This window comes from Podarcis melisellensis (genome assembly GCF_964234715.1).
Source record: "Podarcis melisellensis genome assembly, chromosome: 16".
NCBI classification, from domain to species: domain Eukaryota; kingdom Metazoa; phylum Chordata; class Lepidosauria; order Squamata; family Lacertidae; genus Podarcis; species Podarcis melisellensis.
Genome location: NC_138533.1, coordinates 26,508,549 through 26,536,297, shown reverse-complemented (window position 1 = coordinate 26,536,297; position 27,749 = coordinate 26,508,549). Strand labels below are relative to the sequence as shown.

Below are 27,749 nucleotides of genomic sequence, written 5' to 3'. Positions count from 1 at the left end.
TAGTTACACACCTTGGGCATATTAGTTTGCAAATATTTGAGAACTGAAGAAGGCTTGTAAATTTATTTGCTCCATCTTGTATCTGCCAGCAGAAGCTGTGAGAAATCACTAAGAAGCCCATTTTTTGAGAGGCTAACATCCTTTTTGAGGTGATGGCGATTTCCTCTGAGATATGCTGTGGCCCAGAGATTCAGCAGCAGCAAAAGGAACATCCGAGGAATGCAGGTAAATCTGAATATACCTTTGCCCCTCTCTAGAAATTCTTATTTCATTGTGCTTTGTAAGTCACCTTGAGAACTTTGGTTAGTGGGCGGGTTTAAATACTCTCAAACAAACACACAACTTTTTACAACTTATCTCCCCCAAGCAGCAGTTTATTTTCTTTAATTCCAAAACACTTAATTTAGAAGTCTGGCATCTCATCATCCATCTTAACATGGGCTAACATTGACACTGCGCTGTCAGAATACACAGGCAACTGAACAGCCAAAGAATTTACAAAAAATAAATCATGATTTTTCAAAACTGCAAAAAAAGCTTACAAGTATCAAAATCAAAACCTCAAGATGCATTGCCTGAAATCAAGTCTGTGCACATTAAGAGTGAAACACAGATTGTTATAGAACCTCACATTTTAAAATTGATGAACAGGACAAAATCAGTTCACATCTGCTTAGAGCCACTTCCATGTTTTGCATGTATAAGATGTACTGCTGAACTGACATAATCCCCTCCAAGCAGAATATTTAAAGATTCAATTTCTGATCAATTCTCCAAAATCATTTCCACTCTTTTATTAACCCATATAATATGAATCAAATGAAACTAAAATGCCTCATTTTAAGTTTCTTCCTGCACAATATGCCACTATGATAAACAGGGCTGATACACCATTTAGTCCAGCAATGCCCATGAAGCCCCATCTGAAGCAGCATCTGGCAGACCTCACAGCTGTGCCAACAATACATTTATGCTTAGCACTAAATACATAGTGTGATCGTGGCAAAGAAGTATTGGTGATGGTGATGAGGTGGTGGTTGATGGGAAGCCGTGATCTGGGGAGCTCTTCAATTGTTGCCTTCCCCTGCCTCCTCATCCTGCTGGTCACTTGTCCAGAGAGTGAGGTTGTCTCGAAGGAGCTGCATGATAAGTGTGGAGTCCTTGTAGGAATCCTCGTTGAGTGTGTCCAGCTCCGCAATGGCATCATCAAAGGCTTGTTTGGCTAGAAGGCAGGCCTGCTCAGGGGCATTCTGGATTTCATAGTAGAAGACGGAGAAGTTGAGTGCCAGCCCCAGCCTGATTGGGTGCGTGGGCTGCATGTGCTCTTTGCTGATTTCAAAGGCTTCTTTGTAGGCAGCCTCTGATGCTTCCACAACGCTGTTCTTCTTCTCACCTGCAGCGACTTCTGCCAAATAGCGGTAGTAATCACCTTTCATTTTCAGGTAGAAGACCTTGCTCTCATATTGAATGTCACTGCAGTTCTTGATCAAGAACTTGTCTAGCAGGGCCAAAACATCATTGCATACTGTCTCCAACTCCTTTTCAATCTTCTCCCTGTATGCTTTAACCTTTTCCAGCTTCTTCTCATTCCCATCAGCCATGGTTTTCTGCTCTATGCTGCTGATGACTCGCCAGGAAGATCGCCTGGCACCAACTACATTCTTGTATGCTACAGACAGCAGGTTCCTGTCTTCATTTGAGAGGGGCTCATTCAGCTCGGTCACCTGCAAATGCACATAGAGATATTAAGACAAGTTTTGGGGGCCAAATATACCATCCTCCAAACCATACCACATGTACAAGTTTCACCCATATCTATTACAAAAGCCAAAAGACTCTCTGGGCCCTTATGGTTGCAGAGAAACTAGTCTTTCAACATTGGAACTTCCATTCCATTAATCAATAGAAGGACAAAAGATCTCTCTTTGCTCTCTGAACATGGAACACATGAACAACAGTTTTTCACCTCATCAGCCATTTGGAGGTTTAAAGTAACTCTGCCTTGCATTGATGAACATAGTAAGGACACCGTAGGAAGCAGAGAATGATTCAAGTGTATCTCCACCCTCAGGCAGAAGCGGAATGATTTTACATTAAGTATTGAGAGGACAACATTCATATTGTCAGCGCAAAGCAACATCAATAATAATGACAGATTACAGGGCTGGAAAATTCTCTTGCACTTAAAATTAAGGTATGGCTGACTAAGAATTTATAATGTTTATTCCTACACAGATCTGGCACCTTCAATTTTTATGCCTTCAAAAGAGGCTAGAATAGCAGCTGTGTTAGTTTGCTACTAAATAAATAAATGCCATTAAAGAACAGCACCTAAGGCCCATTAGATTTACTGAGACAGAGGATTTGGGGACTTAAAAGTCCATGAGCCCTTTTTCAGTGATTGCTCATAAAAACATAATCTTAGCACCTTGGAACACATATTTAGCTCCAGTTGATTCATCTTTCACAGACTGAGAAAAAGGATCCCTGCATTGCATAGAGTCACATCAGCTGAGAATCAGAAATGCAGCTATAACTTCCCTGAGTCTGTGACTGCTTAGGGAAGGAATGATCTGGCTGCTAAGACAATGGAAACTGCCCTGCTGAAAACTGGAGGCAGCATGCAGTAAGAAGCAGGAGTAGAGCAAAGAGAAATATCTTCTAGCTCCCCAGCATCCACTGTGGAAGTGTGGAAGGAAATTAGCCCAAAGCCATCCTGTTGTGGGAAGAAGATATTGCAACTTCCATAAAGAAAAAAAATTAGAAGGGTTGAGTGCTTTAAGTGACCAACTAAGGGAGGTGCAAACCTTACTCAGTGTGAGACATAATTAATGCAACAATCAACCAGCTACAAATGTACAAACCAAGAAGTAACATCACAGTTTTTCTATAACATTTAACTCAATTTGAGGAAGAAATATAAATGAGGAAATTTTGTATTATTAAAATTGATTTTCTTTCATTTCCGTCTCCTAAATTACAGCTAATGAAATTCCCTATATAAGGAATCTGGAAATGAACAGAGTCCTCATCTTGGAAATGTAGATATGAACTCATTGTCTACGTCACAAGTTACGTGGCATGTGGCAGTCCTGTCCACTAACAAATAATTCTACTTATGTCTCTAGTATAAATAGCTAGCCATATGTGTGTACGGGACCAATGGAACACCCTGTACTAAAATCTAGCTCAGGCAAAAAAAAAAAGAAAAAAAAAAGAGCAAAGCACTGCTCCTTTCAGAGCACTGCAAAAGGCTCAATGACAAGCAAATAGTAACCCCACTGGAGGAATAATGCACTTTTTACCAAATAAAATTCCTTTGCTCCTATTCACATTTATAACTCATTCCACCTTTCATTCTAACAGAATACTGCTCCACAGCTCCTTTACCACAGGGGTAAGGGTGAGGAACTAGTTAGACAGGAGGGTGTCTTGATTAAGGGAATCCTGCCCCTACCTGTTACTGTCCATTTGTCTTCTGAAAGGATAGATACAGCTCCACTTTCACAGTATGGCTCACTTCTTGCCTACTAAATGTAGGCGATATGGGTCACATTCAAGTAAATTGGGCAGCTCTCCACACAATGCTATGCATGCTTTCTTGAGACAAAAATCCTCACCATAAAGCAAAGATGTCTTAAGCTGAAAACCTTTGACTGAAGTTTGTACATGAGAACCAAGCCTCTGCAAACCTGCTTACCATGGCAAGTGTGGTGGTGTTCTCCGATAAGCATGACACACAGCCAGCAATGCAAACTAAAGAGGTAAACCTCTGCCCCTTGCTGTCCTTTCTTGTTCTGGAGCAAAAAAGAAGGATGCAGAAGACTGGACACAGCAACCTGAAGCTATGCCAAACCACTCTCCTGATGGGCAACATTGCTTGGAGGTGCCACTACCTCTGACTAGTGTTGGCCAACCACCTATTCTCGTGCAGGTGCCCATTGGGCAACACTGCTCAAAAGCACTCAGAAATCCTCCAAACACCTTCACTCTGACTTAGCATGCTACCCCCCTCTCTACCCAGAGGTAGGGCAGGGGCTTGCATACAAGATGGGGCTGGCTTTTACACAACACTGATAAGAATGTGCAAGTTCTCTATATTTCTCTTTGGAGTGGCAGCATGTTCTAATTTCACTGTTTATTAGGATCAGCATCTCAATTTCTCGTGAAATAGGATAGAATATGTAGCAGACAGCAATATAAGAGGCAATATAAATTCCCTTGTGAAACATCAACCAATATAATTTCAAATGGGGAAAATGTTCAAACCCCACCCCACCACCAGCAAGATGATCCTGTTTAGACATGCAGAAAGCATTAAGGTTACTAGCATGGTTAAATATGGCTGCACCTGAACTAGTAGCACTGATTTCAGCAAGACACAGTTCTAAATGGATGTCCTTACCCTAGAGTATCAAACCATGTTATACAATGTTGAATCTGTTCTAAAACCAATAATTAGTATGCAGAATTGTGGTAAAGACTCCCATCACTTCTAGTCTCCAAAAAGATGAGGCCAGAGTAAGGCAGAATCAAATGAGCAGTTGAAAGGAATGATGTTATAACCATTTCACAGTCCTACAATAATAGTTTGAGCCCATCACATAAATGGAAAATTATGCCAACAACAAAGATGACATTGCCAGGTACTGTATTTTGTAGCGTGAGACAAGCCATCCTTTCTATTAACAAGCATGCAAGCCCTGTCCCCATTTTATATACTTCTCTAAGCACCTTGGCTCCAAAATCTAAATTTTGCCTGAAAATGTATTCCTCAGCAGAGGCTTAGACACCCAGGGCAAGAAAGGAGCAAGCATGTGCTGGCTGTCACCATTAACACAAACCACAGGGTGTTGACACCCTCTATGCAGCAGGCCAGAGACCTCTGGAGTATGTGCACACCCTGCTTCCTTGCAGTGCACCTAGTGATTCGCACTGCAGGGCCCTGGAGACGGAAAGCAGGAAGCGCTGGAGAATGATAGTGCAAATAACTAAGCCACACATTAAGACTAGGGACTTCCTCCCAAACCATGTATGCAAGGGACCCCTCTTGCACTCCCCAGACCTTTACATTCATCACCCCATGACAGGAGCACTATCAATACAGTACTCTTTTCCTCCCTCGCATAACAGAGCCTATAAGAGAAATCCCTAGTGGAGGTTCTTTCTTTTACAGATAGCCCTAACTCCCCCTCCCCCAATCCTTCTCTTTCCTCCTTCTCCATTTATTTTATTTTTGCACTTGGTTTTAAAAGGGTCCCAAAGGAACCTACAGCTTGCCAACATTTGTGTTCTTCCTTCACAGCCTTCACCCAGGAATGTTCTGTATGGTGCCCCTTGTTATCAAGAGTCAGGGTGTCTAATCATTTTAGTATATGTAAAGAATAACTAATGCAAATCTAGTGCAATTGACAACCTCTAGATTTAAGGCAGATGCCTTTGAAAGAGTCATTTCCTATATCTTTTGCCTTGGGACAGGTATCCACACTGATCTCTTTTCCCTCCCTGTTTCCTTTCTTGCCTCTCTAACTCTTAAGTAAGTTACCCCACAATGCTTCAAGTGATATGGATGTTTTTTACTACCCTTTTTGTAGTAAACTGCATATTCAATTACTCTAAAACTGCACTGTTGTCTTGAAGATAATTCCCCTTCAGAAAACATGTTTGCTGTGATGCACTGCAACCCTTGGGTAAAGATCCTAACACATGTCATCCAGGTATGCATGTGCACTACTATACATGTGTAGTCATTCCGGAATCATGAAATTGCTCTTTTTATGGTGGGAACTTCAAAAGTAGGTCAAAAGCAGACAGGAATAAACAGCAATCCAACCCCACAAGATGCCCCAGAGCTGCACCATTTACATGTCAGACTATTGCTCAGACTGACAAATGGATCTTGAAGCAAAAGTATCCAAGAGTAGCTGTTTTAAAGACTGAATCCCCACTGCTACTGAAGCCTGCCTCAGAGCAATAGGGTGTGCTTGTGCTACAGTAGCTCAGGCTCAGAGTCAGCATGCGGCAAGACAGATGGGCAGAAACATAATCATTCAGCACTGCGACTATCTCCAAGGTTGTGCAGAGGAAAGAATCTGAGGTAGAATCAAGAGTGTTAACAGACAGGAAGCAGGGAGGAGGGGGTGAGTGTGCAAAATCCCCTGCAAGCAAAAATGGGGAAACTGAGTAGTCATAAATACTATTCAGTCAGTATACTTTCATGGAAAACTCGTAATGCCAATGTATGAGGGGAAACCCTCCAAAGAACTCTGTCAGTTGATTTTGGTCCCTTGTATTTGATACTCACTAGAGCAAGATAGCAGAGCGAGGATGAATGCTGACCACCTGGATCACACAGAAGAAAACTGACATGCCCTGCATTTACATGCAATCTGGTATTTTTTTTGGTGGGCCAAATAAAAAGCAGCCTGTCCAGTGGCAATAAGAAAAACAGACTTGTATTAGAATCATGTTATGTTATAGAATACTATCAAAACTTAATTAATTTCAATCCTTTTTATGCTGCTGAATATTGAAATGACATCAACAAAAGGCAAAAATAAAATTCTGAACCAGTTATTTGGAAGGTTATTGAGGCAAGTACCATATAAATGCAAAAGGGGGCTGCTGGAAATAAGGGAGATGGATAGCACTATGGCCAAAAGGCCCTTTTTCAAAGTGGTTCAAGATGTTTTAGAAGCAGAGCCTCATTAGCACGAGGGACAAACTGTTAGGAAGCTCTCCAACAAAAGCCACATGAAATAGAACCCTTTGACAAACCTTGCAGAGAAGAGCTTCCCAGCCAGATCTGCCCCATGGCTCAAATCAGTCTCCATCCCACTCAAACAGTGCCCACATCCCCATTGCTCCACCTTGCCGCATGGCTCAGGGCTTGTCCTCAGCTTCTGGCACACACAGACACGCCAAGCTGTTAAAGGGCACTCCCTTAGTGCACTACATACACCCACTCCATCGTTGACAATGCCCATGTCAGCTGATAAGCAGACAGGGAGGGAAATGATAAAATAATCTGACTAACCCCACCTCAAGAAAGCCACACACACTCCTGTCCTGCCTAGCCACAACATATGTGTGTGGTGTGGCGAGAAGACTAAAAGGGGCTAAAAGACCCTTCCCCTTTCCCAGCTCATTCCCAGAGGATGGAGAATAACAGGCAGCATGCCTTAGAAGGGAGGCTGAGAGGAGAGATCTGTTCACTGGCTAGAACCAGTTCATTCTTTTACAGGGGATCCCCACCCACACCCCAACTTCTACTTTCAGGGGGAGGGCTGAGAGAGGGGGGGCACCTAGACCAGGCCTGAGAGAAAGGGGCCACAGCAGCTGATTCAATGGATAGCACCCACCCCCTCTGAACTCCCCCCTCCCAGCCTCGTCCCAGCTCCAACTACAGAAAAGCAGAAACCCGCCTCCCCGAGAAAGTCTCCCACAATACCCTATTAAGATCACTTAATAGAAATAAAGGGGGGCAGCCACAGATTAAGAAAAAGAGACAGGTATCGCAAGGCATCCGCCTTAAGGGTTAGGGGGACTGAGAAGGGAGGTGAGAAGGGGGGGATACATTTGGAGCGAGAAGTCTTGGTCACCATCGCCGACCCCCTTTCCTCCTCCAGGGGGGCGGCCGCCATCCTCCTCCTCCCCGTGGGTGGGTCTGGCGGTGGGTCAGCAGCAGCAGCAGCCCCTTCTTCTTCTTCTTGGCTCCCCTCGCTCGGTCCACTCACCGCTTTCATGGCCGAAGCCATGTCGTCGTATCGCTCCGCCTGCTCGGCCAGGCGGGCTCGCTGCAGCAGCTGCTCGCGGTCGCTCATCGTCGTCGTTGTCCGGGGGGCTGAGGCGGAGGCTCGAGGTGGCGGTGGGGTCTCTGGGCTGGGGCTGTGCGCGCCCTTCCGAGGAGAAGCTCCTTTCAGGGCCGGCCAAAGACAGAGCGAGGCTGAGGCGGCGGCGTCGCCTCAGAAGAAGCAGCAGCAGCAGCAGCAACGGCTCTCGCTCCTTCGCCTCTTTTTTTACCTCAGGCGAGAGAGCGCGCGCACTCTGTGACTGACTGGACCGACTGGCTGCTTCGCGCACGCGCAGCTTCAAACGTCTACTCCCTCGCTCTCGCGCGTGCGCGCTCCACACACCGGCCAGCGCCCGGCAGAGACTCACCCACCTACATACAGTACATACACACGCTCACTGCATGACACTGTGCGCATGCGCCAGAGAGTAAAGCGCCGCCGCTCAAGGGAAAGGAGGGCAAAAAAAAAGCTGCGCGTGCGCACGCCTGACGAGGCATTCCCCTTATAGTTAAAAAAAAGCGGGCAAAGTGGGCGGAGCCAAGAAGACCGCAAGGGAAGGGAGGGGTTGCGGAGGGCGCGTGCCCGTGCGTCAGCCCATCAGTCACGCGCGTGAGCCGCGGCTGGCCCCGGCGTTCTATTTCTAGCTGACGTCATCGGCTATAAATAGCTCCGCGGCGCTGGACGCGGGAGTGCGCGGGGCGGGGAGAGGGAGGCCGGAGCATGCGCAGTAGCGGTGCTGCATTGCAAAAGGGGTGGGCGGGCATTGCGGAGGGAGGCAGGGCGGAGGAGGAGGGAGGCGTCCCACGAGGAGGGTTGGTAGATCTAGAGGCTGACCTCCCTAACACCTCCCCCCCAAAAATCCTCTCCCTCGGTCGTGATGCTCAGTGGTCTCAGCCTGACCTACCTCGCAGGGCTGTTGTTGCGAGTGTGAAATTGGGGCGGGAAGAGCTCGCTGAAAGAAGCGTAGGACTTGAAATGTTCTCTCTTTTTTTTGCTGGGAGGTGGGCTTTTTCGGGAGTGCCTTTCACAGGACTCATTGTCTGCTCTCTTCTGCAGAGAGAAGCCCTTCCTTGCAAAGGTGGCAAGAGCCTTTCACAGGGTAAACAAGCTTTGCCTTCCAGCTACAGTGGTACCTCGGGTTACATACGCTTCAGGTTACAGCAGTGGTGTAGCGTGGGTTGTCAGCACCCGGGGCAAGGCAAGTAATTTGCACCCCTTAACCCGTGGATTTGCGCCCCCTAACCCCCAGATGTTGTGCCCGGTGCGCCCAGCCCCCCCTGCACCCCAAACGCTACGCCACTGGGTTACAGACTCCGCTAACCCAGAAATATTACCTCGGCTTAAGAACTTTGCTTCAGGATGAGAACAGAAATTGTGCTCTGGCGGCGCAGCGGCAGCAGGAGGCCCCATTATCTAAAGTGGTGCTTCAGGTTAAGAACAGTTTCAGGTTAAGAACGGACATCTGGAACAAATTAAGTTCTTAACCCGGGGTACTACTACTGTATTTTGAACTAGGAAGAATAGGAGGAGTTTGGATTTGATATCCCGCTTTATCACTACCCAAAGGAGTCTCAAAGCGGCTAACATTCTCCTTTCCCTTCTTCCCTCACAACAAACACTCTGTGAGGTGAGTGGGGCTGAGAGACTTCAGAGAAGTGTGACTGGCCCAAGGTCACCCAGCAGCTGCATGTGGAGGAGCGGGGAATCAAACCCGGTTCACCAGATTACGAGTCTACCGCTCTTAACCACTACACCACACTGCCCCAGCCTGATGGGGCCTAGAGTCCAACATCTTGAGGACATGAGGAAAAGCAAAGGGGTGTTTGTGACATTAAGGGCAGCAGGTTGGGAGGCAGATATTGGCCCTGGGCTCAATGTTCCCCCACGAGCCTGAGTGACTTCCGAGCCTCCAACTCGCCTCCACCTGGCTTGCACACTTGATTTTTTTCTCCTTTCATTTGCCGGGAAAGCATGACTTATTAATGCACAGCTTGTCTCTAAGTGCCCATTTCTCCTTCTCCCTGGCACTCAGACGTCGGGGCTGCAGCCTGAGCCAGGAGAAGAGTCACCCCCATCTGTTGCCATGGTTCAGGAGGAAGGGGGAAGATGGATATATTTGTCTCCGGTTGCTAAAGGCAAAGGAGGCAGACCAGCCTATCCGCACAGAGCAGGAGCAGGACTATGTGTGCAACATCAGCTCTCTGGTGGGACCAAGTCTGCACGTTCTTATATATCGTCATTGTAGGGGTTGTCTCTGGCAAGGGCTGTCCTCCGCCCCCAGTTCTTTTTTTGCCAGAAGATTATGGGTTAAGGAGGAAGGAGAGGAATCAGCCCCTTTTGGGGTTTTTTTTCTGTTTCCCATTTTCCCAATCCTCCACATCAGTTTACAGTTTTTGTTCAAATCCTCAAATTCACAATTTCCACTAAAGCAATTCATATATTAGGGGGATCGCATACAGGCATGCATTATTGTACACTTTTTTGGAGAAATACACTGCAAAATAGTTTGCAATTACCATTTTCAAGTCCTCACAAAAAATTGTCAGCATTTCAGTGGGCATGTTGCCTAATACTGTATACTTTTTTGTTGCTGCAAATAATCTGCTGTAATAAAATGCATTTTTTTGTATGTCATTTCCTCTAACATATACCGTTCATACACACTGTTGTTGGAGACCTAAATCCAGAGTACAAATTTCAAAGGACCTCTGTTTTGGGGGAATGAGAATTAGGTTTCCATTAAAATGCACCCCCTAAAATTTTTTTTAAGCGGGTTGAATACTGTTCCATTCATGTTTTCCCTGCTACATATGTCCTTAAGACAATTTGCATGAAGTCTCTCTGTCTCCAATTATAGGTTTGAAAGGAGGGCAATTAAAAAAAAAACACCTTCACATAAAAAATTGCATTGACTAATTTCTATGTATAGGCATCTCTGGGCAAATTAAGGTGTGTGTGTGTGTGTGTGTGTGTGTGTGTGTGTGTGTGTGTCTCATCAGCAATATATTTTACAAGGCACCCAAGCCTAGTCCTAGCAAAGTTTTAAAAAATTAAGGGAAGGGAAAGGGCAAAAAAATCCAGTGCTTGGTGTAAAAGACACCCAGGCTCAGATCCCAACCAACAACAGCAACCAGAATACCACCCATGCAAAGACAGGCAGCCATTTTCAAAGAAATTTTATTTGTAATTATTCTTTTATAACAGAAGGTCCATGCAAGAGGCAAATATCCCATTGAGAAACATTTAAGATGGTGAAAATTACCAGAGGGACCCACAGAAAGACGAGGAAGGAAGTCGAATCTTGAAACATTTAAATGACTGTAAAACTATTGAAATGTATATAACTGAAAATTACAAAAAAAAAAAACAAGATTAAAAGAGAAACAGTAAAGATGAAACTGCTGGCCCTCCAGATGTTGGTGTCCCATCAGCTCAAACCAAGCAAGGCCAGCGATCCAGGATGATCGAAGATGTAGCCCAGAACATCTGGAGGGCCTCACATTTGAGTTAAGCAAATTAAAACCTCAATGGACCTTGTGATCTGGAATCCTGCTTAAAAAGTAAACAATTTGATAAAATTACTGCAAAGGCCATATAACAATCTTACATTTCTATGGTCTCTGGCATGTGGCAAATGCCCCTCCCTCTCTCTTGCCTGCAAAGAGACACCATTTCCATTATTTCAGCTCACAGCAGAAGTTCCACAACAGGAAAGAGAGCAGAGTGGCTTGGGGCGTGCTAGCTGCTGGGCACACCACACACTGAAATCACATTATTTCCCTCAGGGAATCATGGGAACTGTACTTTACCCTCACAGCTACAATAGGGAACCTACAGTTCCCAATATTCTTTAAGGAAAGCCATGTATGTTGGTCTTGTTCTCCTCCTGTGAGGCTTGGAATACACCTTTGTCCAGGTGGAACCTCTGAGCAGAACCTCAATGAGCGCTGAAAGCCTTCCTCCGCAAACAAGCTTTGCAAAATAGTTACAAGAAATCTTGGGAGTCCTTTGCAGACCCCAATGTCGAAAGTGGTTCTGTTTAGACTATGAACCACCTGAAAAGAGTTCCCTGGCACTGTTTTCCACAGATGCAACGGATGGAGAATGTGGGTCTTCGCAACTGCAGGACATAGTACATTTTGGATCCAGCACAAGGAGAGGCAGGAAGGGATCAGTGGAAGGCTTATTAAAAAGCAATATCTCCCCTCCATCGCCGCCCTTTTCTTTTCAATTCCTAGAGAAAACGGATGAGAAAATGGGAAGGGAATTAACAGATGAATGAAAGGGAATTAACAGATAATTTGGTTAAAGGGTTGCTAAAGAACTTTGGAATAAGGATGCAGCGAAAGGGAGGTATGGGGAAGTCGGTATATGTTTAATGTTGTGTATGTTGTTGTTTTGTAATGCGTCTGTCTTTTATTATGTGTTTGAAAAATCAATAAAAATTATTATAAAAAAAAAGAGAAAATGGGGAAGGTAAGTATGCAAGCATGTTAAAAGGACCAAATTCCAGAGTTTAAACGACACCCCGCATGATTAAATCTGCTCCCCATTTTCTCATTTCCTATGCTATCTTAGGGGCACCCCTTCCACAGATATCTCGTCCCCATGACTGTACAGCAGGCCTGTAGCTTAGCACTCACAACAGCCTCAAGCTTGTTCTTTTAAAACTCGAGAAATGCTTGACTTACGGGCCACTTTGCAAGATGGCAACCGCCTTGTGAAGCTGGCGGGCTCTGAACCCCTGGAGGGGCTGGATCTGTGTGATCCACCAGATTCACCTGGGCTGCGTGCCACGTGCCATCCTCGGTGCTGCTGTTACCCCAAGGAAACATGGCACTGACGGCAGGCTCCCTTGCCCCCTACCTGCCTGTTCTTCGTGATCCAGACATAGGGTGTGGCCCTTCCTGCGAGCCCCCAGTGTGGGAGGCAACTGCCCTAAGCTACCCAAGCGCAGCCAACTTTTCTCGTTTTCCACCAGCCAACGTGGCAAAAAATGCCAGAGCCACACTAAAGCAGCAGCAGCAGCCCAGTGTGCACAGAGGTAGCACATTCATTATTGATGTCCTTAAAAGCATTCCTGCTCTGCTAATGGCCGCTGAGAGGGCCACATTCCAAGACGAAGAAGAAGAGTGCCATCAGGTAGAACATGGACAGAGAGCCCTTTCGAGAAGGAGCAGCACCCCCACCACCCGGCTGAGTGGCGCAAGCCTCCTTCCTCCCACCCAAGACACTGCAGAAGATGAGTTGCGCCAGTCCTGCAGGGCGGGGCAGGCTTCAGGCTTATTGGATCAACTTTGGGGTGGTTGATTTTTTTTTTGCTAGGACCCCACAAACTGCCAACCAGACCCAGGTGCAAGATTCCAAGTTCAATCCCAGCCTTGCTTCACCCCTTGGGTGCTTTTGCCTGGCTGGGAGGTGACCGTGGACTCTCGTGTGCCTGGATTTTATTTTTATTTTTTATTACATTTGCACAACGCCCTTCATCTTCAGATCTCAGGATCCAAAGCTGGAGAAAGGTGTGCCTGTGCAGTGGCGTAGCGTGGGGGGTGCAGGGGGGCCGGCCGCACTGGGCGCAACATCTGGGGGTTAGGGTTAGGGGGCGCAAATTACTTGCCTTGCCCCGGGTGCTGACAACCCACGCTACGCCACTATGCCTGTGTCTAAACTAGTAGAAAAGTAACGTTCGCATTCTTTCCTCCCCCTACATTTGGCCCCCGGAAAGTTACCCTGAGAGGAATGTGGCCCTTGGGCTGAAAAGCCTCCCCTCCACCCCCAGCCACAGCCATTCTATAAGTTAGAACACCTACCATATCATGGGGCCAGTTAATGCGTCTTTTAGCCTAACCTACCTTGTTGTGGGGATAAAATGGGAGAACCATGTACATCACCTTGTGCTCTTTGGCAAAAAAAGGGGGGGACATCAATGCAAATAATAAGAAGAAACTAGTCCTTACCTGCTGTTGTGCCAAGGCAGGGCTATTCTCTGAGCAGGACAGGGGCAGCATTGAGGTTGGCCAAGCACAGGGATAGAAGAGCTGAAGAGGGGAGGGAGAAATATTAGCTGTGGTTCATTGTAAGGGGTTGTTTCCCAACCTTGTGCCTCCAGCTGTTTTTGAACTACAACGCCCATCATCCCTGACTAGCAAGACCAGTGGCAAGGGATGATGGGAATTGTAGTCCAAAAACAACTGGAGGCACAAGGTTGGGAAACACTGGACTAGAGGATCTTTGGGAATCCCCTCCAACTCTATAACTCTATGATCGGGCGACTAGTCAACATGTTTTGTTAACTGTTTGGATTTCCCCTGGAAAGGGTAAATCTGGATTATTATTTTGGGGGGAGGGTGTAATACGAGTTGGCTTTTTTGTTGCTCATGTTGTGCGAAAAATGTGCGTGTGAGAGGAACACCCACCCATAATAAGTATCTGTTTGGAAGCACCCTCCGTTTCCTGGTGCTCAAGTCCAATCAGTATGGCTTCAGGTGGTGCCACTGCCTCAATGGTGCAGGGCAGGAACCTGACGCAGTTGCTCCTCTGAGGCTGCAGGTTCATGGATCAGGCCACCATCACTCCTTGTATCTAAGCACTAGGCTATCTTTCTCCAAGTCCTGCTCACTGACTGTCTCTGACCTGACGCACCTGGAGGCATCCTGGCACAACCTGCATTGAAGAAATCCACACCCACACACCCACACACGGTTATCTGGTTGTCTGAATACTTATAAACCAAACTTCCATATAAAATATCTGTAAGGTGGTATATGAACCAAAAAACACAGTACTGTATATAAAGACACCTCAACAGCACATTTTTTGAATGTTGCTTTTAAAGAGTTGCTTTTATTGATAATTTTAGTGTCTTATTCTCTTTGTAAACCAGTTTTTTTTTTTAAATCATTAAGTGGTATATAAATCTTACAAAGTAAAAAGAAACCAAAAACATTCTCAGAAGCTTAGGAGTGCACCCTCTCTTTGGCTTAGGCTAGGCAATTACCAGTTCCCCAGCTGTATTCTCTGCAAAAAAAAAGCTGAGTCTTATTCCTGCCTCCAGAAGTTGGCATAATAATAATAATAATAATAATAATAATAATAATAATAATAATAATAATTTACAACCCGCACATCTGGCTGGGTTTCCCCAGCCACTCTGGGCGGCTTCCAACAAAACACTAAAATACAATAACCTATTAAACATTAAAAGCTGATTCTCGCAGGGATATAGATGCTGTGAGAAGGGAATCCCCCCCCCCCAAGTACCTGCCAATCTTGCCAGGCCCCAAGGGGATTGCTGGAGAGCTTGAACAGATTTCCTGCTTCATGGTTCTGGGTTCCTCTTCAGCAGGGCTGTGAACCACTTCACCTTTTTGGTCCTCTTCTGTGGGGAACAAGGAACCATTAATCTCTGCAACAACCCTGTGAGGTAGGTACGTCAGGGCTGAGAATGACTGCCCCAAGGTTAACCAATGAGTTTCATGGCAGTGTGGGGATTTGAACCCATGTCTCCCAGGTGCTAGTTCCATAACTGGTTCTCGTTCTCTCTCTGTGTGTGGAGAGAAAGATAAGAGATGATTCTAAGTTCTTGCACTGGGAGAAAAGCTTATTTCTATTTGCTTTCTTCACACCATGCTTGAACTCCTAGGTTTTTTTTAACCATTTTAACTAAAATGGACTATCTAGTAAATTAGACTGTGGCTCTGAAGATGGAAATTGCCAACAGAATTATCTGAACAAAGCGGGGCCCTTGAAACTGTTTTTAAAATGTGGTTTGTTTGGGTCCCTTTTTATTTTATATCAATACTGGGAAGGGCAGACAGGAACAAAAGCACAGGCACCAGCGAGTAATAGAATTCTGGCCTCGGGTTCAAATCTCAGCTTCTGACAAATTATTTGGTAGGAAGGAACAGCACCAAGGTGGTTTGTTTTATACTAGCACAATCAGGAAATTAGGGAGCGGAGAGACAAAACTTTCTCAGGTGTGAGAAATTAGACAACTCCCTGAAGGAAAAGTTACTATTACCATGGCTAAAAGGATTTTCTAGACTAGAGTCTGGGGTCTCTAGCCAGCTCCCACCTGCAAATTGCAGGCTCCCAACTAGGGGAAAAATTAGGTTTTCATTTAAAATCACACCTCAATCATGACCTCTTAGACAGTTTACTCTTGTGGTGATGATGAACCGAGGACTGAGAGAATCAGGCTTGCCACTCCGGACCCCTTGGAGGGAAAAGGTGGGGTATAAATTCAGCAAACACAAATGACCCGTTCCTGGGCAACTCAGCAGCGGCACCCGTTTCTCTTATTGGCCTCTCCCCCCACCCCGGCAACAGGAAGGCGCCCTGGGGCGCGCCGGCCTCGCTGCCCCCCCCCCCACACGCCGAGAAAGATGCAAGATCAGCCCCGCCCCAAGGCAGGACCCAAGCACGTGGGTGGGGTAGCTCAGCCTGTTTGCAATTGCAAAGCTGGGGGGGGGGGGGCAGGCGACGGCTTTGAGGTGGGGGTTCTCCTAGAAAAAGGTGCTGACTTGTTCCCAGTTCTTTACAGTGGTACCTCAGGTTACATACGCTTCAGGTTACATACGCTTCAGCTTACAGACTCCGTTAACCCAGAAATAGTACCTCGGGTTAAGAACTTTGCTGCAGGATGAGAACAGAAATCGTGCTCCGGCGGTGCAGCGGCAGCAGGAGGCCCCATTAGCTAAAGTGGTGCTTCAGGTTAAGAACAGTTTCAGGTTGAGAACGGACCTCCGGAACGAATTAAGTACTTAACCCGAGGTACCACTGTATTTGCTACAAACGTCTCAGCTCCAAAAATCTATGCCGATTGATTTTTTTCGTTTCTGTAATATCTTTTAAAAATATCTCTAAGCGGTGTACAAAAAAATAATGATGAAGCAACAACAGACGGCTTAAACAAAAACATTGCAAAAATAGAGTTACACGCAGTATAAATTCAGGTAGGTAGCCCTGTTGGTCTGACGCAGTCGGAATAAATAAATTAGAAAATTATCCAGTAGCACCTTAGAGACCAACTAAGTTTGTTCTGGGTGTAAGCTTTCGTGTGCATGCACAACTCTTCAGACCCAGTACAAAGTTACTAATGCATATGAGACAATATCCATTTTCCTGCTGATCCACCAACCCACTCAGCCTCTGGGATCTCACACAGGGTCCAGAAAACTCTCAACTCACCTACAGAAGCTCCACAAGAATTGCTGTGCCTGGAAAAAGCCAACCTCTAGCGACTCTCATGCAAGACTCGCCATTTTATAGGCAGCCCACCCCCTACCCCGCCCAGGTGGATGGTATTTTCTCAGGCGTCCCACAGCTGTGTCCCATTCAGCTGCCCCCAGTTCCAGCTGCAGCATGTTTGTGGAGTTTCCCGGGTGTTTCAAAGGGTTGGGAAAAAGGCCTTCTCCACTCACAGCTGTTATTCATACTCTTTCCTCTTCCTACTGCAGCTGCTTATATACCTCCCTGAGCTGCAAAATAAATGGGGATTCCCTATACTGTGTATCCCCATGATCAGTGGACTCCCCCACTTAAGCCACAACAATGAAGTTATTTATCTGACTTCCCCCCCACTGTTGTAAATAAAAATATGCCCTTTTCCCTTATGGGGTATCCAAGAGCCCATATAGAGTCCTTACATAGGTTCCCTATTGGTAGGAGAAAATAACAGAGGTAAGCCAGAGAATATTGAGAAGCAAAGCAGCTAGTAAGCTTGATCTTTATTGATCTGCTGCAACAGGGTGCTCCCCTCACACGCAGGAGAGGAAGAGGACCCAGAACAATGGCCTGCAAGGAGGCCTTATAGAGACTATTGAAATTGCCACCCTGTAGATCAAGAGCCTGCCAACCTAGCAGTTCGAAAGCACCTCCGGGTGCAAGTAGATAAATAGGGACCGCTTACCAGCGGGAAGGTAAACGGCGTTTCCGTGTGCAGCTCTGGCTCGCCAGAGCAGCGATGTCACACTGGCCATGTGACCCAGAAGTGTCTCCGGACAGCGCTGGCCCCTGGCCTCTTAAGTGAGATGGGCGCACAACCCCAGAGTCTGTCAAGACTGGCCCGTACGGGCAGGGGTACCTTTACCTTTACCTTTTACCTAGATCAAGAGCACCCCCAGAAACATTATGCATTCATCACAGAAGGGGCGTAACCTAAGACCACCCCTCAGATAAGGCGGTCTAAAACAGAACATTTGCATGTTGTTTTCTCCTGTCGCTTTGTTTATTTCCTGTCTAGCAGGTTACTTGATTGGATTTCTTGGGGAGCCTGGGCAGTCTTGTAATGATAAGGCTCACACCCTTATTCAAACACAGATTAAGACAGGATTTGTGAAGGAAGAGACAATGGGGAGGCTTTTCCATTTTGACCATGCAGAGAAACATTTGCTCAGTTTAGGAATCAAAATGGTTCCAGGTTGGCTTTCCTGTGCTGATCTATGTACGTGTGGTTATGAACGTTGCCATATATCTAAGACCATAAAATTCCTATCACAAAAGCAATATATAATAATATATATAATGAGTGGGAGGGGGCATTGCCAACACAGCCCATGCAGCCCAGTGTTCCCTGTGTGTGCATGGTACCACTTTGTGGTTTTCTGCAGTCAAGCGGTATATAAAGCAGATGTCAACAGACAAAGCTAGTTGGTGACCTGGGAGACAAGGGTTCGAATCCCCACTCGGCCATGTAGCTCAGTGTTTGATCTTGGGCCAGACACTCACTCTTAGCCTAGCTTACCTCCCAGTGTTGTGAGGTTAAATGGGAAGTTGGAGAACCAAGTCTACCACCCTGAGCTGCTTGAAGGAAAAGGTGAGCTATAAATGTAATCATCATCAATTGGAGAGCAAACCACATCTGAGGAGCCTGGTTGTACAGTGGTACCTCGGGTTACATACGCTTCAGGTTACATACGCTTCAGGTTACACACTCTGCTAACCCAGAAATAGTGCTTCAGGTTAAGAACTTCGCTTCAGGATAAGAACAGAAATAGGGCTCCGGTGGCGCGGCAGCAGCAGGAGGCCCCATTAGCTTAAGTGGTGCTTCAGGTTAAGAACAGTTTCAGGTTAAGAACGGACCTCCGGAACGAATTAAGTACTTAACCCGAGGTACCACTGTATTTTGAAAGCTACATGGGGGCTGGAGCCCTTTTTGTGGTTTTGAAAAGACTTTGTCTGTGGAGAAGGAACCTGCAGAAAGGCTCTCCCCTCCAAACCTTCAACCTCATTAGAACGTGAACCGACTCCCCACTCGGCAAAAGGGATTTATTAAAAGCAATAAATAAGAGAGAGAAATTCAGTCTCTCTGCACACACCTTTCCAAGCAGAAGCTTCTTGGAAGCCACACAGCCCAGCATGGCAACCACCCACTTTGAAGGAAAGCGCTGAGTAACACAAGTCAGGCAAGGATTGAGCTCGGTGATGTGAGAATGCAGCTCCATCATCACTCATGCATAATTGCTGACAGTCCCAGGTAGTTTTGGGAATGTGAGGAAATGGATCTACTCAATTTTTGGACATGCACTGATGCAGAAAGATGAGATGCACTCTCTCCTCCAGTTTTGCTTATCTAGCTTCATGGAATCATGTTGGAAAGGTCCCCAATCCAATTTTTTGCTCAGTGCAGGGTCTTCTAATGCAGGATCCAGCCACAGCAACAATGACAAATGGCCAACCAGCCTCTACTTAAATGTCTCCACCAGCTAAGAAATAACCCATCCATCACCTTCTGATACAGGCTTCTCCGTTGTCAAATAGCTCTTATCCTTAGATATTTTCTATTACAGTGGAACCTTGGGTTACATACTCTTCAGGTTACATACGCTTCAGGTTACAGACTCTGCTAACCCAGAAATAGTGCTTCAGGTTAAGAACTTTGCTTCAAGATGAGAACAGACCTCCGGAATGAATTAAGAACAGACCTCCGGAACGAATTAAGTACTTAACCCAAGGTACCACTGTATTGTAAGGGATGCGGGTGGCGCTGTGGGTTAAACCACAGAGCCTAGGACTTGCTGATCAGAAGGCCAGCGGTTCGAATCCCTGCAATGGGGTGAACTCCCGTTGCTTGGTCCCAGCTCCTGCCAATCTAGCAGTTCAAAAGCATGTCAAAGTGCAAGTAGATAAATAGGTACCGCTCCAGCGGGAAGGTAAACCTGGCTGCTCCTGAGTCATTTTTAGCCAATGAATGACATCAGATAGATAAGTGAGTTTGCACGCCAGGCAACAGTAAAACCTGTGTTCCTAAAGAGGTGCTGTTTCCACTCCCCTTTAATGTGCTTTTCCTGCTTCTACTGTATCATCTAGTCGCTGGATCCAACCATCTGCAGCTCTGTTTTGCTGCCTGCCAGCAGCCACATGCAAGCAGCGAGAGCCAATGAATACACCACTCCGACAATGGGAGGAGAACAGTGTGTTTTTATTCCATAAATATTGTACAACATTTTACATATGCACAAAAAACTCCCAATGAGCATTTTCAGAAGATGAAAAAGTTTTTGCTCGTTTTCCTGAAAAAGCTTCTGCTCTTCTTCCACTGCTGTCTGATGTTCATCAGGCTGTCCTCCATTCGGGCAGGAAGTCGCCTTCCCATAGTAAGACTTATCCATTTGCACCTGTGAAAAGCGCCCATTTGTGGCATCCTGAGACCTTGCTCCCAGGAGCCTGCCCAGGATTTCTCAAGATGCTCTTTGCACCCACTCTTCCAGGACAGCTAACTGCAGCTACATTTGACTTCTGTGGCTGGTGGGGATTCTTCAAGGGGCGCTGGCGTGCATCTTTTCCAGACAGCCTGTCCAGAAGGAGACCAGCCGGTTGTCCTTGTTCCAGCAGAAGTCGGTGAAGTCCTTCAGCAGCCGGTCAGCAAACTTCTCATCCCCAGTGGCGCTGGACCGCCATGTTTTGGTCAGCATGGTGTTGTAGGCCCAGTTATAGCCGATGCGCTCCTCGCAGAAGACATTCTGGTTGGTGGAGCTGGTGGAGTTGCGCCGCCGTCGCTGCTGCCCAGAGAACTTCCGCTTGGAGTATGGCAGCTGAAGGAACACCGTCCCTGAATCAAGAGGAGCACGTTTTTTTAAAAAAGCAGCAACAATCTCATATTGCAGTTAGGTTAGTGATGGGTACACGTCAGTGTGTGATGCATACTGGGACCCTGGTCAACTTACAGCAGAGTTAGCAAGCCTACTAGTTCTGTTCTTAAATGAGAGCTTGCCTCCTTTGTAAAACCTGGCTTTGCTGAGGTTTTTGGAAACAGCTCCAGCATGAGCTAGCTAGCAGTACAGCTCTTGCAAAACATCTCTGCTCAATCAACCTTATTGCCACAAGCTTGCTCAAAGAGGGAGGGGCTTGGTGATCACATTTTTTAATTTTTTATTACTAAAGTCAGAAAGGCTAGTCAAAAACTTTAGGCCTCACTATCAGGCACTCTGAACTCCCCCCCGAGCCACACCCCTCACTGGGCTACCCTTGAACTCTAATAATATTTATTGCGTTGATTATTATTATCCGTAGTAGTAGTACCCCACGCATCTGAGTGGGTAGCCCCAGCCACTCTGAGTGACTTCCAAGACATATAAAAGCATAATAAAACATTAAAGGTTAAACAACTTCCCTATACTGGGCTGCCTACCCTATCTAGGGCTGTCTTCTAAAGGTTATATAGTTACTTATTTCCTTGACATCTGATGGGAGGGCGTTCTACAGGATGGGTGCCACCACTAATAAGGCCCTCTGCCTGGTTTCCTGTAACTTCACTTCTTGCAGTGAGGGAACCGCCAGAAGGCACACAGTGCTGGAATTCTGTCTGGGCTGAATGACAGTGGTAGAGACACTCCTTCAGGTATGCAGGGCCGAGGCTGCTTTTCCCTTCCCCACTGCTATAGGCCCTTCCAGCTGAGGAGCAAATCAGATGCAGCGATACAAGCCTGTTGCCAGAACTTTGAGAAAGAGCTTGTGCCATTGGACGAAGGAAAGCCGATGGGTGGGGCCCCCAGGGCAAGACAAACCTCGCCCTAAGCTCACTCCCTTCTGGAGAAGGACAGAGCTCCTGCCAGCTGCCTTCCAGGGTTCTCTCTAGCAACTTACTCATTTTCTCTCTCTGGTGACTGGTTGGTAGGCAGGCTGTAAGGGACTCAATTGGCAGAGGCACTTGGGTGTTATGGGATTCCTCTACAGCACACTTACCAACCAGTCCCTGCCCAATTGGAATCAAGAGCAAAAGACAAACTTAGAATGAGAGAAAAGGGTACCTCTGAGCACATTCTGAGCCTTGGAACTGGTTTTCAGAACCAGGATCGAATAGATGCCAGAAGTCCAATCCTGGCTACTTTGAAGCATTCTTTATTTCAGAAGCCTAGTCTTGATATGAGAAACTGTTTTGTTGTTGCTGCAGCCTTGGGAGTCTGCACCCCTTGCTCGTCTTTTGCAAATCAGATTGGCAACCCCTTCCCTTAGCCAGTCTCCTTTCTGCCCTCCAAGTGCTTTTTTCCTAGAAAAATAGGTGCCGGTACTCACCATGAAGTTGTTACCGTAAGTGTCACACTTTTTAACAAAAAAGAGAGAGGTGCTGGTACTGCGTACCCTTGAGTACCTCCTCTTTAAAAAAAGCACTGTGCCCACCCCTGACCTAGCCCACTACTCTGCTGCAAAGCTTTGCCTTCAATGATAAAGCAGTTATCGCTTGCTGGGGGCCTTTTGCTGACTCATCTCCTCATTCAGCATATTTCTCTGCTGGATGTTCTGGTGGTTTTATACAAGGCCAGCTGCTCACAGGACGCTTTGTGTCTTGAGGATCACAATCCCAGAAGGAGGGGGGGGAAAAGAGTATTCACCTGTGACATGAATGTACTGGGGTTTGTTCTCTGAAGGGAAGTTGAATGCAGAGGCAGAATATTTATCTTGCACAAACCCAAACCTAGAGAGAAGAAAACGTTGCAGAAGGAAATTAGCAAGGAATCGCGGAAGGGCTGTACCTTTTCCTGCAGAAGGGTCCCAAACTCAGGCCCCAGCAGAATCTTCAGGTAGGGCTGGGGAATGACTCCTTTCCTAAAACCCTGGAGAGCCAGTCTTGCCACTCAGTGGGAGCAGTGCTTAGCTAGATGGGCCAATGGAGAACAAGGCAGCCTCCTAGGATAGGGCAAGGGCAGTAGGTCAGGGGTAGAGATAATCTGCTTTGTCTGCAGAAGGTCCTGGGTTTTTCCCTTGGCATCTCTAGGTGAGACCCCTTGCCTGAAACCCTAGAGAATTCCTGACAGTCGGTGTACTGAATTAGGTAGACACAGTGCTCTGACAAAGAGTAAGGCAGGTTCTTCCTATGTTCCTAAGTGACAAGAGGAATGACTGCATTCTGCACATGAGCAGGAACCTGGCAGCTTGTTTGCAGAAGGTTATATAAAGAAGAAGAATAGTTGCATGCGGAGGAGCAGAGACACGAACCCGGTTCACCAGATTACGAGTCTACCGCTCTTAACCACTGCACCACACTGGCTAAGACTCCTGTAGAAAACCTTACTGATCTCATTTCCCCATCCCTGATCACTCTCCATGCCCCCCCCAACAAGTGACTGCCCTTCTTGTGGCTCAAGGGTTAAACAGACGCTCCTCAGCCTGCCCTCTTCTAGGCTTACCTGTGTGCGATCACCTCCTGAAGGAGATGCATGCGGTCCCAGTAGGTCTCTGGCTCAAAGCCTGGAAGAGAACAATTGGGTGACTTTCCAATCCTGCTAGCAGGATAGGATCAGATTGCACCTAAAGACGTCTGGATGTGTAGGGAGGAGGGCCAGGTTGTTGCACCAGCCCTCCTTCCTTAAAGCACATGCATGTGGGAGGGCCATAGCTTAGTGCTGGAACTCATGTCAGAAAGCAGCAGGGGCGGGTAGGAAAGACCCCTCTCCTTCTCTTCCAGAGATGCTGCTGGTCTCAGGGGAGACGGTATTAATACTGGGTGGAGGGAGGAAAAGGGTCCATAAATAGCAACACCCTAGAGGTCCCGGGCCCTAAGGAAGTTAGATTGGCTTCAACCAGAGCCAGGGCCTTTTCAACACTGGCTCCGGCCTGGTGGAACGCTCTGTCTCTTGAGACCAGGGCCCTGCAGGATCTGACATCTTTCCGCAGGGCCTGTAAGACAGAGTTGTTCCGCCTGGCCTTTGGCTTGGAGCCAATTTGATTCCCTCCCCCTCTTTCTTTTTCCTTTTTCCTTTCTCCTCCTGTGATGAGGCTGCATTTTAATATTTTAATGTTTCAATATTTTAATGTTGTATTTTAATCTTGCTTTTAAGTTGTATTCATTCAACTTGTTTTTATTATTGCTTGTTAGCTGCCCTGAGCCCGGCCTTGGCTGGGGAGGGTGAGGTATAAATAAAAAATTATTATTATTATTATTATTATTATTATTATTATTATTATTATTATGCCATATTTAAAGGTTCTAGCTCCAAGAGCTGGCAAGACTCAGGTTGGAGACAGACAAATGAAGCAGATTAGCTTTCGTAACTGGGCACTCCCCTTTTTGGGGATCTTAGCCTCTTGTTTGCGACGAGGAAGCCCCTCCTGCCTTTTGGCTCATCACCGGGCAGGGAAAAGCCACCGGCTGTTCCCTTCCTTTCATGTTCCCAGAAAGCACCTTAAGTCTGAAATATTTTGGGATGGGAGGGAGGTAACTATGGTAACAGTGGAAGCAATTGCACAGCAGAAGTCTGGATCACTCCATATTGGGTGTGGGGAGGGGGAGGCAGGCGGGGGTAGTGGTGGTGGAATGAGGGACATGACCACCTGGCAGGACGTTCATCATGAAGTCTCAAATGGAGAGGTGGACACTGCTTTAACACAGTCATTGCTAGAACAAGAAATCCATTTGTGGTTCTTGGGAGACTACAGCGCCCCACTCCTCTTAGAGTGTTGAAAGCTGCCAAATTCCAGTCTTCACCAACTTCGTGTTCTCTAGAAGTTTTGGACTACTGCCATCACCCCCAGCCAGCATTAAGATGCTGGGGTTTGATGGGAGGTGTAGCCCAAAAGGAGATTCTGTCTCTACTGAAATGGCATCAGTCACATCAGATGCAGTAGAATGATCCGCCCTCAGAGGAGTGCACCTGCTGCACCTCTGTATGAGTTGCTGCCCTATAGGCTTCCTTCTAGTCAGGTGAGCAAGAGGCAGATTTGGAGGCAGATCATCCTCTCAGATCTTACATGCCAGAGAGCTGTGTCCTGGGTGCAAGAGGGACACGGGCTCAGATTTTTAAACCAGGAAATGAGGAGGGAAAAATACAGCACCTCCAAAATGCTCCCGCAGAGTATACACCAGATGACGAGGAGGAGGAGGAAACCCATCAACTTTTGGTAAAGGCAGGAACTAAAACTGGAGGAGGAGCCAGAAGGAGGAGAAGCCTACACAAATCTATGAGTGACTTATCAGGGAAATTTTGGGAAAATTAGGACACACACAATAATTTAAGTGAGTGTCGCCCATGCCAATCTGAGACAGGGCAGGAAGGAGGGAGAGACTGAAAATGAGGAATGCATGAGCACTGTCTACCTCCTTGCCCAAATCCAAGCGCCACAGTGAACAGAGTTTTGAAACTGAGCAAAGGGAATCTCCTCCTGTCACCAGCAGGTGCAAACAACACCTTTCCAAATTTAATTATTATGATTTATTTGTTTTAAAAAAATTGTATACTGCTGGTCAACAAAATAAATCAAAGCAGTTTACAGCAATAAAGGCATAAAACCAGACATGAAGAAGTTAAAACAGACATCAATTAACCATTGCAGAAGTGTGCACTCTTAATCGTCAGCATTGGCCTGGCAGAATAGAAGAGTTTTCAGCAGGCATTTCAAAGCTGGAACAGAAAGCACCCGCTGAATCTCTATCGGTAGAGTGCTCCACAAGACTGAAATATCCCATGCACCCAACTTCAGATTCCACAGGACCCAAGCAGAGCCAAGGGCGACACTGCTGGACTTTGTGCTGGGGGGACAGGGCAGACCCTCCACTCTCACCTGAGTCACCAAGGTGCCACTGCCTCCCTCTCTTCCTTACCATCAAAGAGGTGCTCGGTGCCCTCCTTCACCAGGCAGCTAATGTTGAGAGGGATAAAGAGCTGGGCTCGAAGGGGGTCTCCATACAAGTAACTGGGCAGCGCAAACGGGCCTTCGAGGACAGGAACCAGCAGAAACCCGCAGGAAGTGGCTTTGCGATGCCAACCTTGGACCTGGAAGGAGAAGGAGCAGAGCCACACTGAGGCAGAGAGAGGGGGTGGGGGGTAGAAAGGCCTAGAGGAGCCACTGGCCAGGGGCCATATGAGGGCACAGCAACTCCACAAAATTGTGGTTTACGACCAAATTCTTCAGCTGGACAACGGAAACCTAGATAACTCCACAATTCTAGGCCTAACTACAGCAGTGCTGTTATTTCTTCGCACCAAAGAAACAGGCCCACCCTTCGACTCTCTATTGCCAGTTCTCAGCAAGGAACGTTCCTGCCCAACCCCTCTTACCATCTCAAAGAGAACGGCCGCCGTCACAGCCATCCAGTGCAGCTTGATTTCGAAGGCGGCGTTGAGGGAGAAATTGCCGTGGTAGTAGCAGCTGCACCACTCCAGGCGGTCTGTGCGGTTGTTGATGTCCACGTCCAGCGTCACCGTCCGCTGCTCTGGCACTGTGGCAGCTGCCGTGGGTCAGGGAACCAGAACAGCAGGAAGCCGTTAAGAGTGGGGGAATTACAAGGGGGAAGCTTCTAATGAAAGGCGCAAGGGACCTTTGCTGAACAGGACTTATCTCTGAGTAAACAATACAGAAGGGTCTCCGCAATGGGCCTGATTCTGTACATAAGGCAGCTTCCCATGTATGCTCAGTGAGAGTTGCTGGTTTTAGGGGCAGCTGTTTTAACCAGCCTTTGCCAACAGTGGACTGGACCCCTCAGAACAAGGTAGGCTCTCCTTCGCTGGGGGTTTTCAGATGAAGGTTGGATGGCCATCTGCCAGCGATTTGCAGCCAATTGGACTAGAGGACCCTTACAAGTACCCTTCCAACCATACATTTCTACCCCCTCCTTTTAATGCAATTTTTATTGGGGGGGGGGGAATCAGAACATTGGAGATGGACTACACCCAATATTATATGGTGGCAAGATGAACAGTTCGGTTAAATCACATTTCACGTTCTGCCCGAATCGGAGATTAATTCTTATCTCTATTTGTTGGTGGTCTTGAAAAGTGAGGCCACAGGATAGATTTTACCATCTAAACTTCCAGTTTCTCAGCCCCACTCTGGAAACTTGTTGAAGCAGTATACAGTGGTACCTCGGGTTACAGATGCTTCAGGTTACAGACTCCGCTAACCCAGAAATAGTACCTCGGGTTAAGAACTTTGCTTTAGGATGAGAACAGAAATCTCATGGCGGCAGTGGGAGGCTCCATTAGCTAAAGTGGTACCTCAGGTAAAGAACAGTTTCAGGTTAAGAACAGACCTGCAGAAGGAATTAAATTCTTAACCCAAGGTACCACTGTGTTGCAATTAGATTTAGATTACCCAGCCCTACAATGATCCTGCTGCCCTTGAGATATTTTGGGCTACTGCCCCCAACCAGTATCTGGAAGGTGCCTGCTTGACGGTGACTGGTTTAAACCCTCTCTTCCTCTTATGCACACATCATGAACACTGTGGCGTTTCTGACAGCCGCAAGGGCTCAACTCTCCCCAGGCCACCTGCAGTCACCATCTCACCTAACAGTGCAGCTGCCTGGCTCCGTCCTCCAAAGCTGCGGCTGAAGGAGCTGTGCCTGCTGGCGTAGGAGGCCGGGCGGCTGGGTAGCCAAGGCAGAAGGAAAGCTGGGATCTCAGAGTGGAGGAGCTCTTCGGCCACGAAGGCCACCTCAAACCACTTCCGTTGGAAGGCAGAAAAGTCGTCCTTAGCGGCCGTGTGCCACATGGCTGGCTGCTGGATTCCCACTGCAGGAAG

The 27,749-nt window shown here is 47.0% G+C and overlaps 2 protein-coding genes and 2 long non-coding RNA genes across 10 annotated transcripts in view; 1 reads left to right on the top strand and 3 right to left on the bottom strand.

The window, feature by feature from the left end:
• Positions 1 to 343: 343 nt before the first annotated feature.
• On the bottom strand, positions 344 to 8,168 carry YWHAH (tyrosine 3-monooxygenase/tryptophan 5-monooxygenase activation protein eta). The gene is made up of 2 exons (XM_081893500.1): positions 7,737 to 8,168; positions 344 to 1,724 (listed from the first exon to the last, which is right to left on the bottom strand). Exons 1-2 carry the CDS (start codon positions 7,821 to 7,823, stop codon positions 1,068 to 1,070), a joined length of 744 nt encoding a protein of 247 aa, XP_081749626.1. The 5' UTR covers positions 7,824 to 8,168; the 3' UTR covers positions 344 to 1,067.
• Positions 8,169 to 11,750: 3,582 nt separating this feature from the next.
• Positions 11,751 to 15,381, bottom strand: LOC309359636. The gene is made up of 3 exons (XR_014163880.1): positions 15,054 to 15,381; positions 13,751 to 13,831; positions 11,751 to 12,027 (listed from the first exon to the last, which is right to left on the bottom strand). It is a non-coding gene; the product is annotated as an uncharacterized lncRNA (long non-coding RNA).
• A 4,812-nt stretch (positions 15,382 to 20,193) lies between these two features.
• The window catches only part of DEPDC5 (DEP domain containing 5, GATOR1 subcomplex subunit), a 51,280-nt gene continuing 43,724 nt past the window's right edge, over positions 20,194 to 27,749 (bottom strand). For 6 of the 7 annotated variants that reach the window (XM_081893183.1, XM_081893188.1, XM_081893187.1 and 3 more), the window contains 6 exons: positions 27,515 to 27,739; positions 26,288 to 26,457; positions 25,831 to 26,002; positions 23,420 to 23,480; positions 22,625 to 22,707; positions 20,194 to 20,844 (listed from right to left, as the gene is read on the bottom strand). In XM_081893183.1, the coding sequence (XP_081749309.1) occupies positions 20,552 to 20,844; positions 22,625 to 22,707; positions 23,420 to 23,480; positions 25,831 to 26,002; positions 26,288 to 26,457; positions 27,515 to 27,739 (1,004 nt within the window). In that variant the 3' untranslated portion in view covers positions 20,194 to 20,551. Of the gene's footprint in view, positions 20,845 to 22,624; positions 22,708 to 23,419; positions 23,481 to 25,830; positions 26,003 to 26,287; positions 26,458 to 26,494; positions 26,524 to 27,514; positions 27,740 to 27,749 lie in introns of those variants that run through there. The other variant, XM_081893189.1, reaches the window with a different exon arrangement.
• On the top strand, positions 20,856 to 22,603 carry LOC309359659. Its single transcript, XR_014163904.1, has 2 exons — positions 20,856 to 22,149; positions 22,186 to 22,603. It is a non-coding gene; the product is annotated as an uncharacterized lncRNA (long non-coding RNA).

What these genes read in the sequence shown, in the direction of transcription:
- YWHAH (XM_081893500.1), bottom strand. Translation starts at nt 7,823, where the DNA reads ATGAGCGACCGCGAGCAGCTGCTGCAGCGAGCCCGCCTGGCCGAGCAG. An exon ending in TGGCTTCGGCCATGAAAGCG is followed by an intron (nt 1,725 to 7,736) that starts GTGAGTGGACCG and finishes GTGCATTTGCAG; the next exon opens with GTGACCGAGCTGAATGAGCC.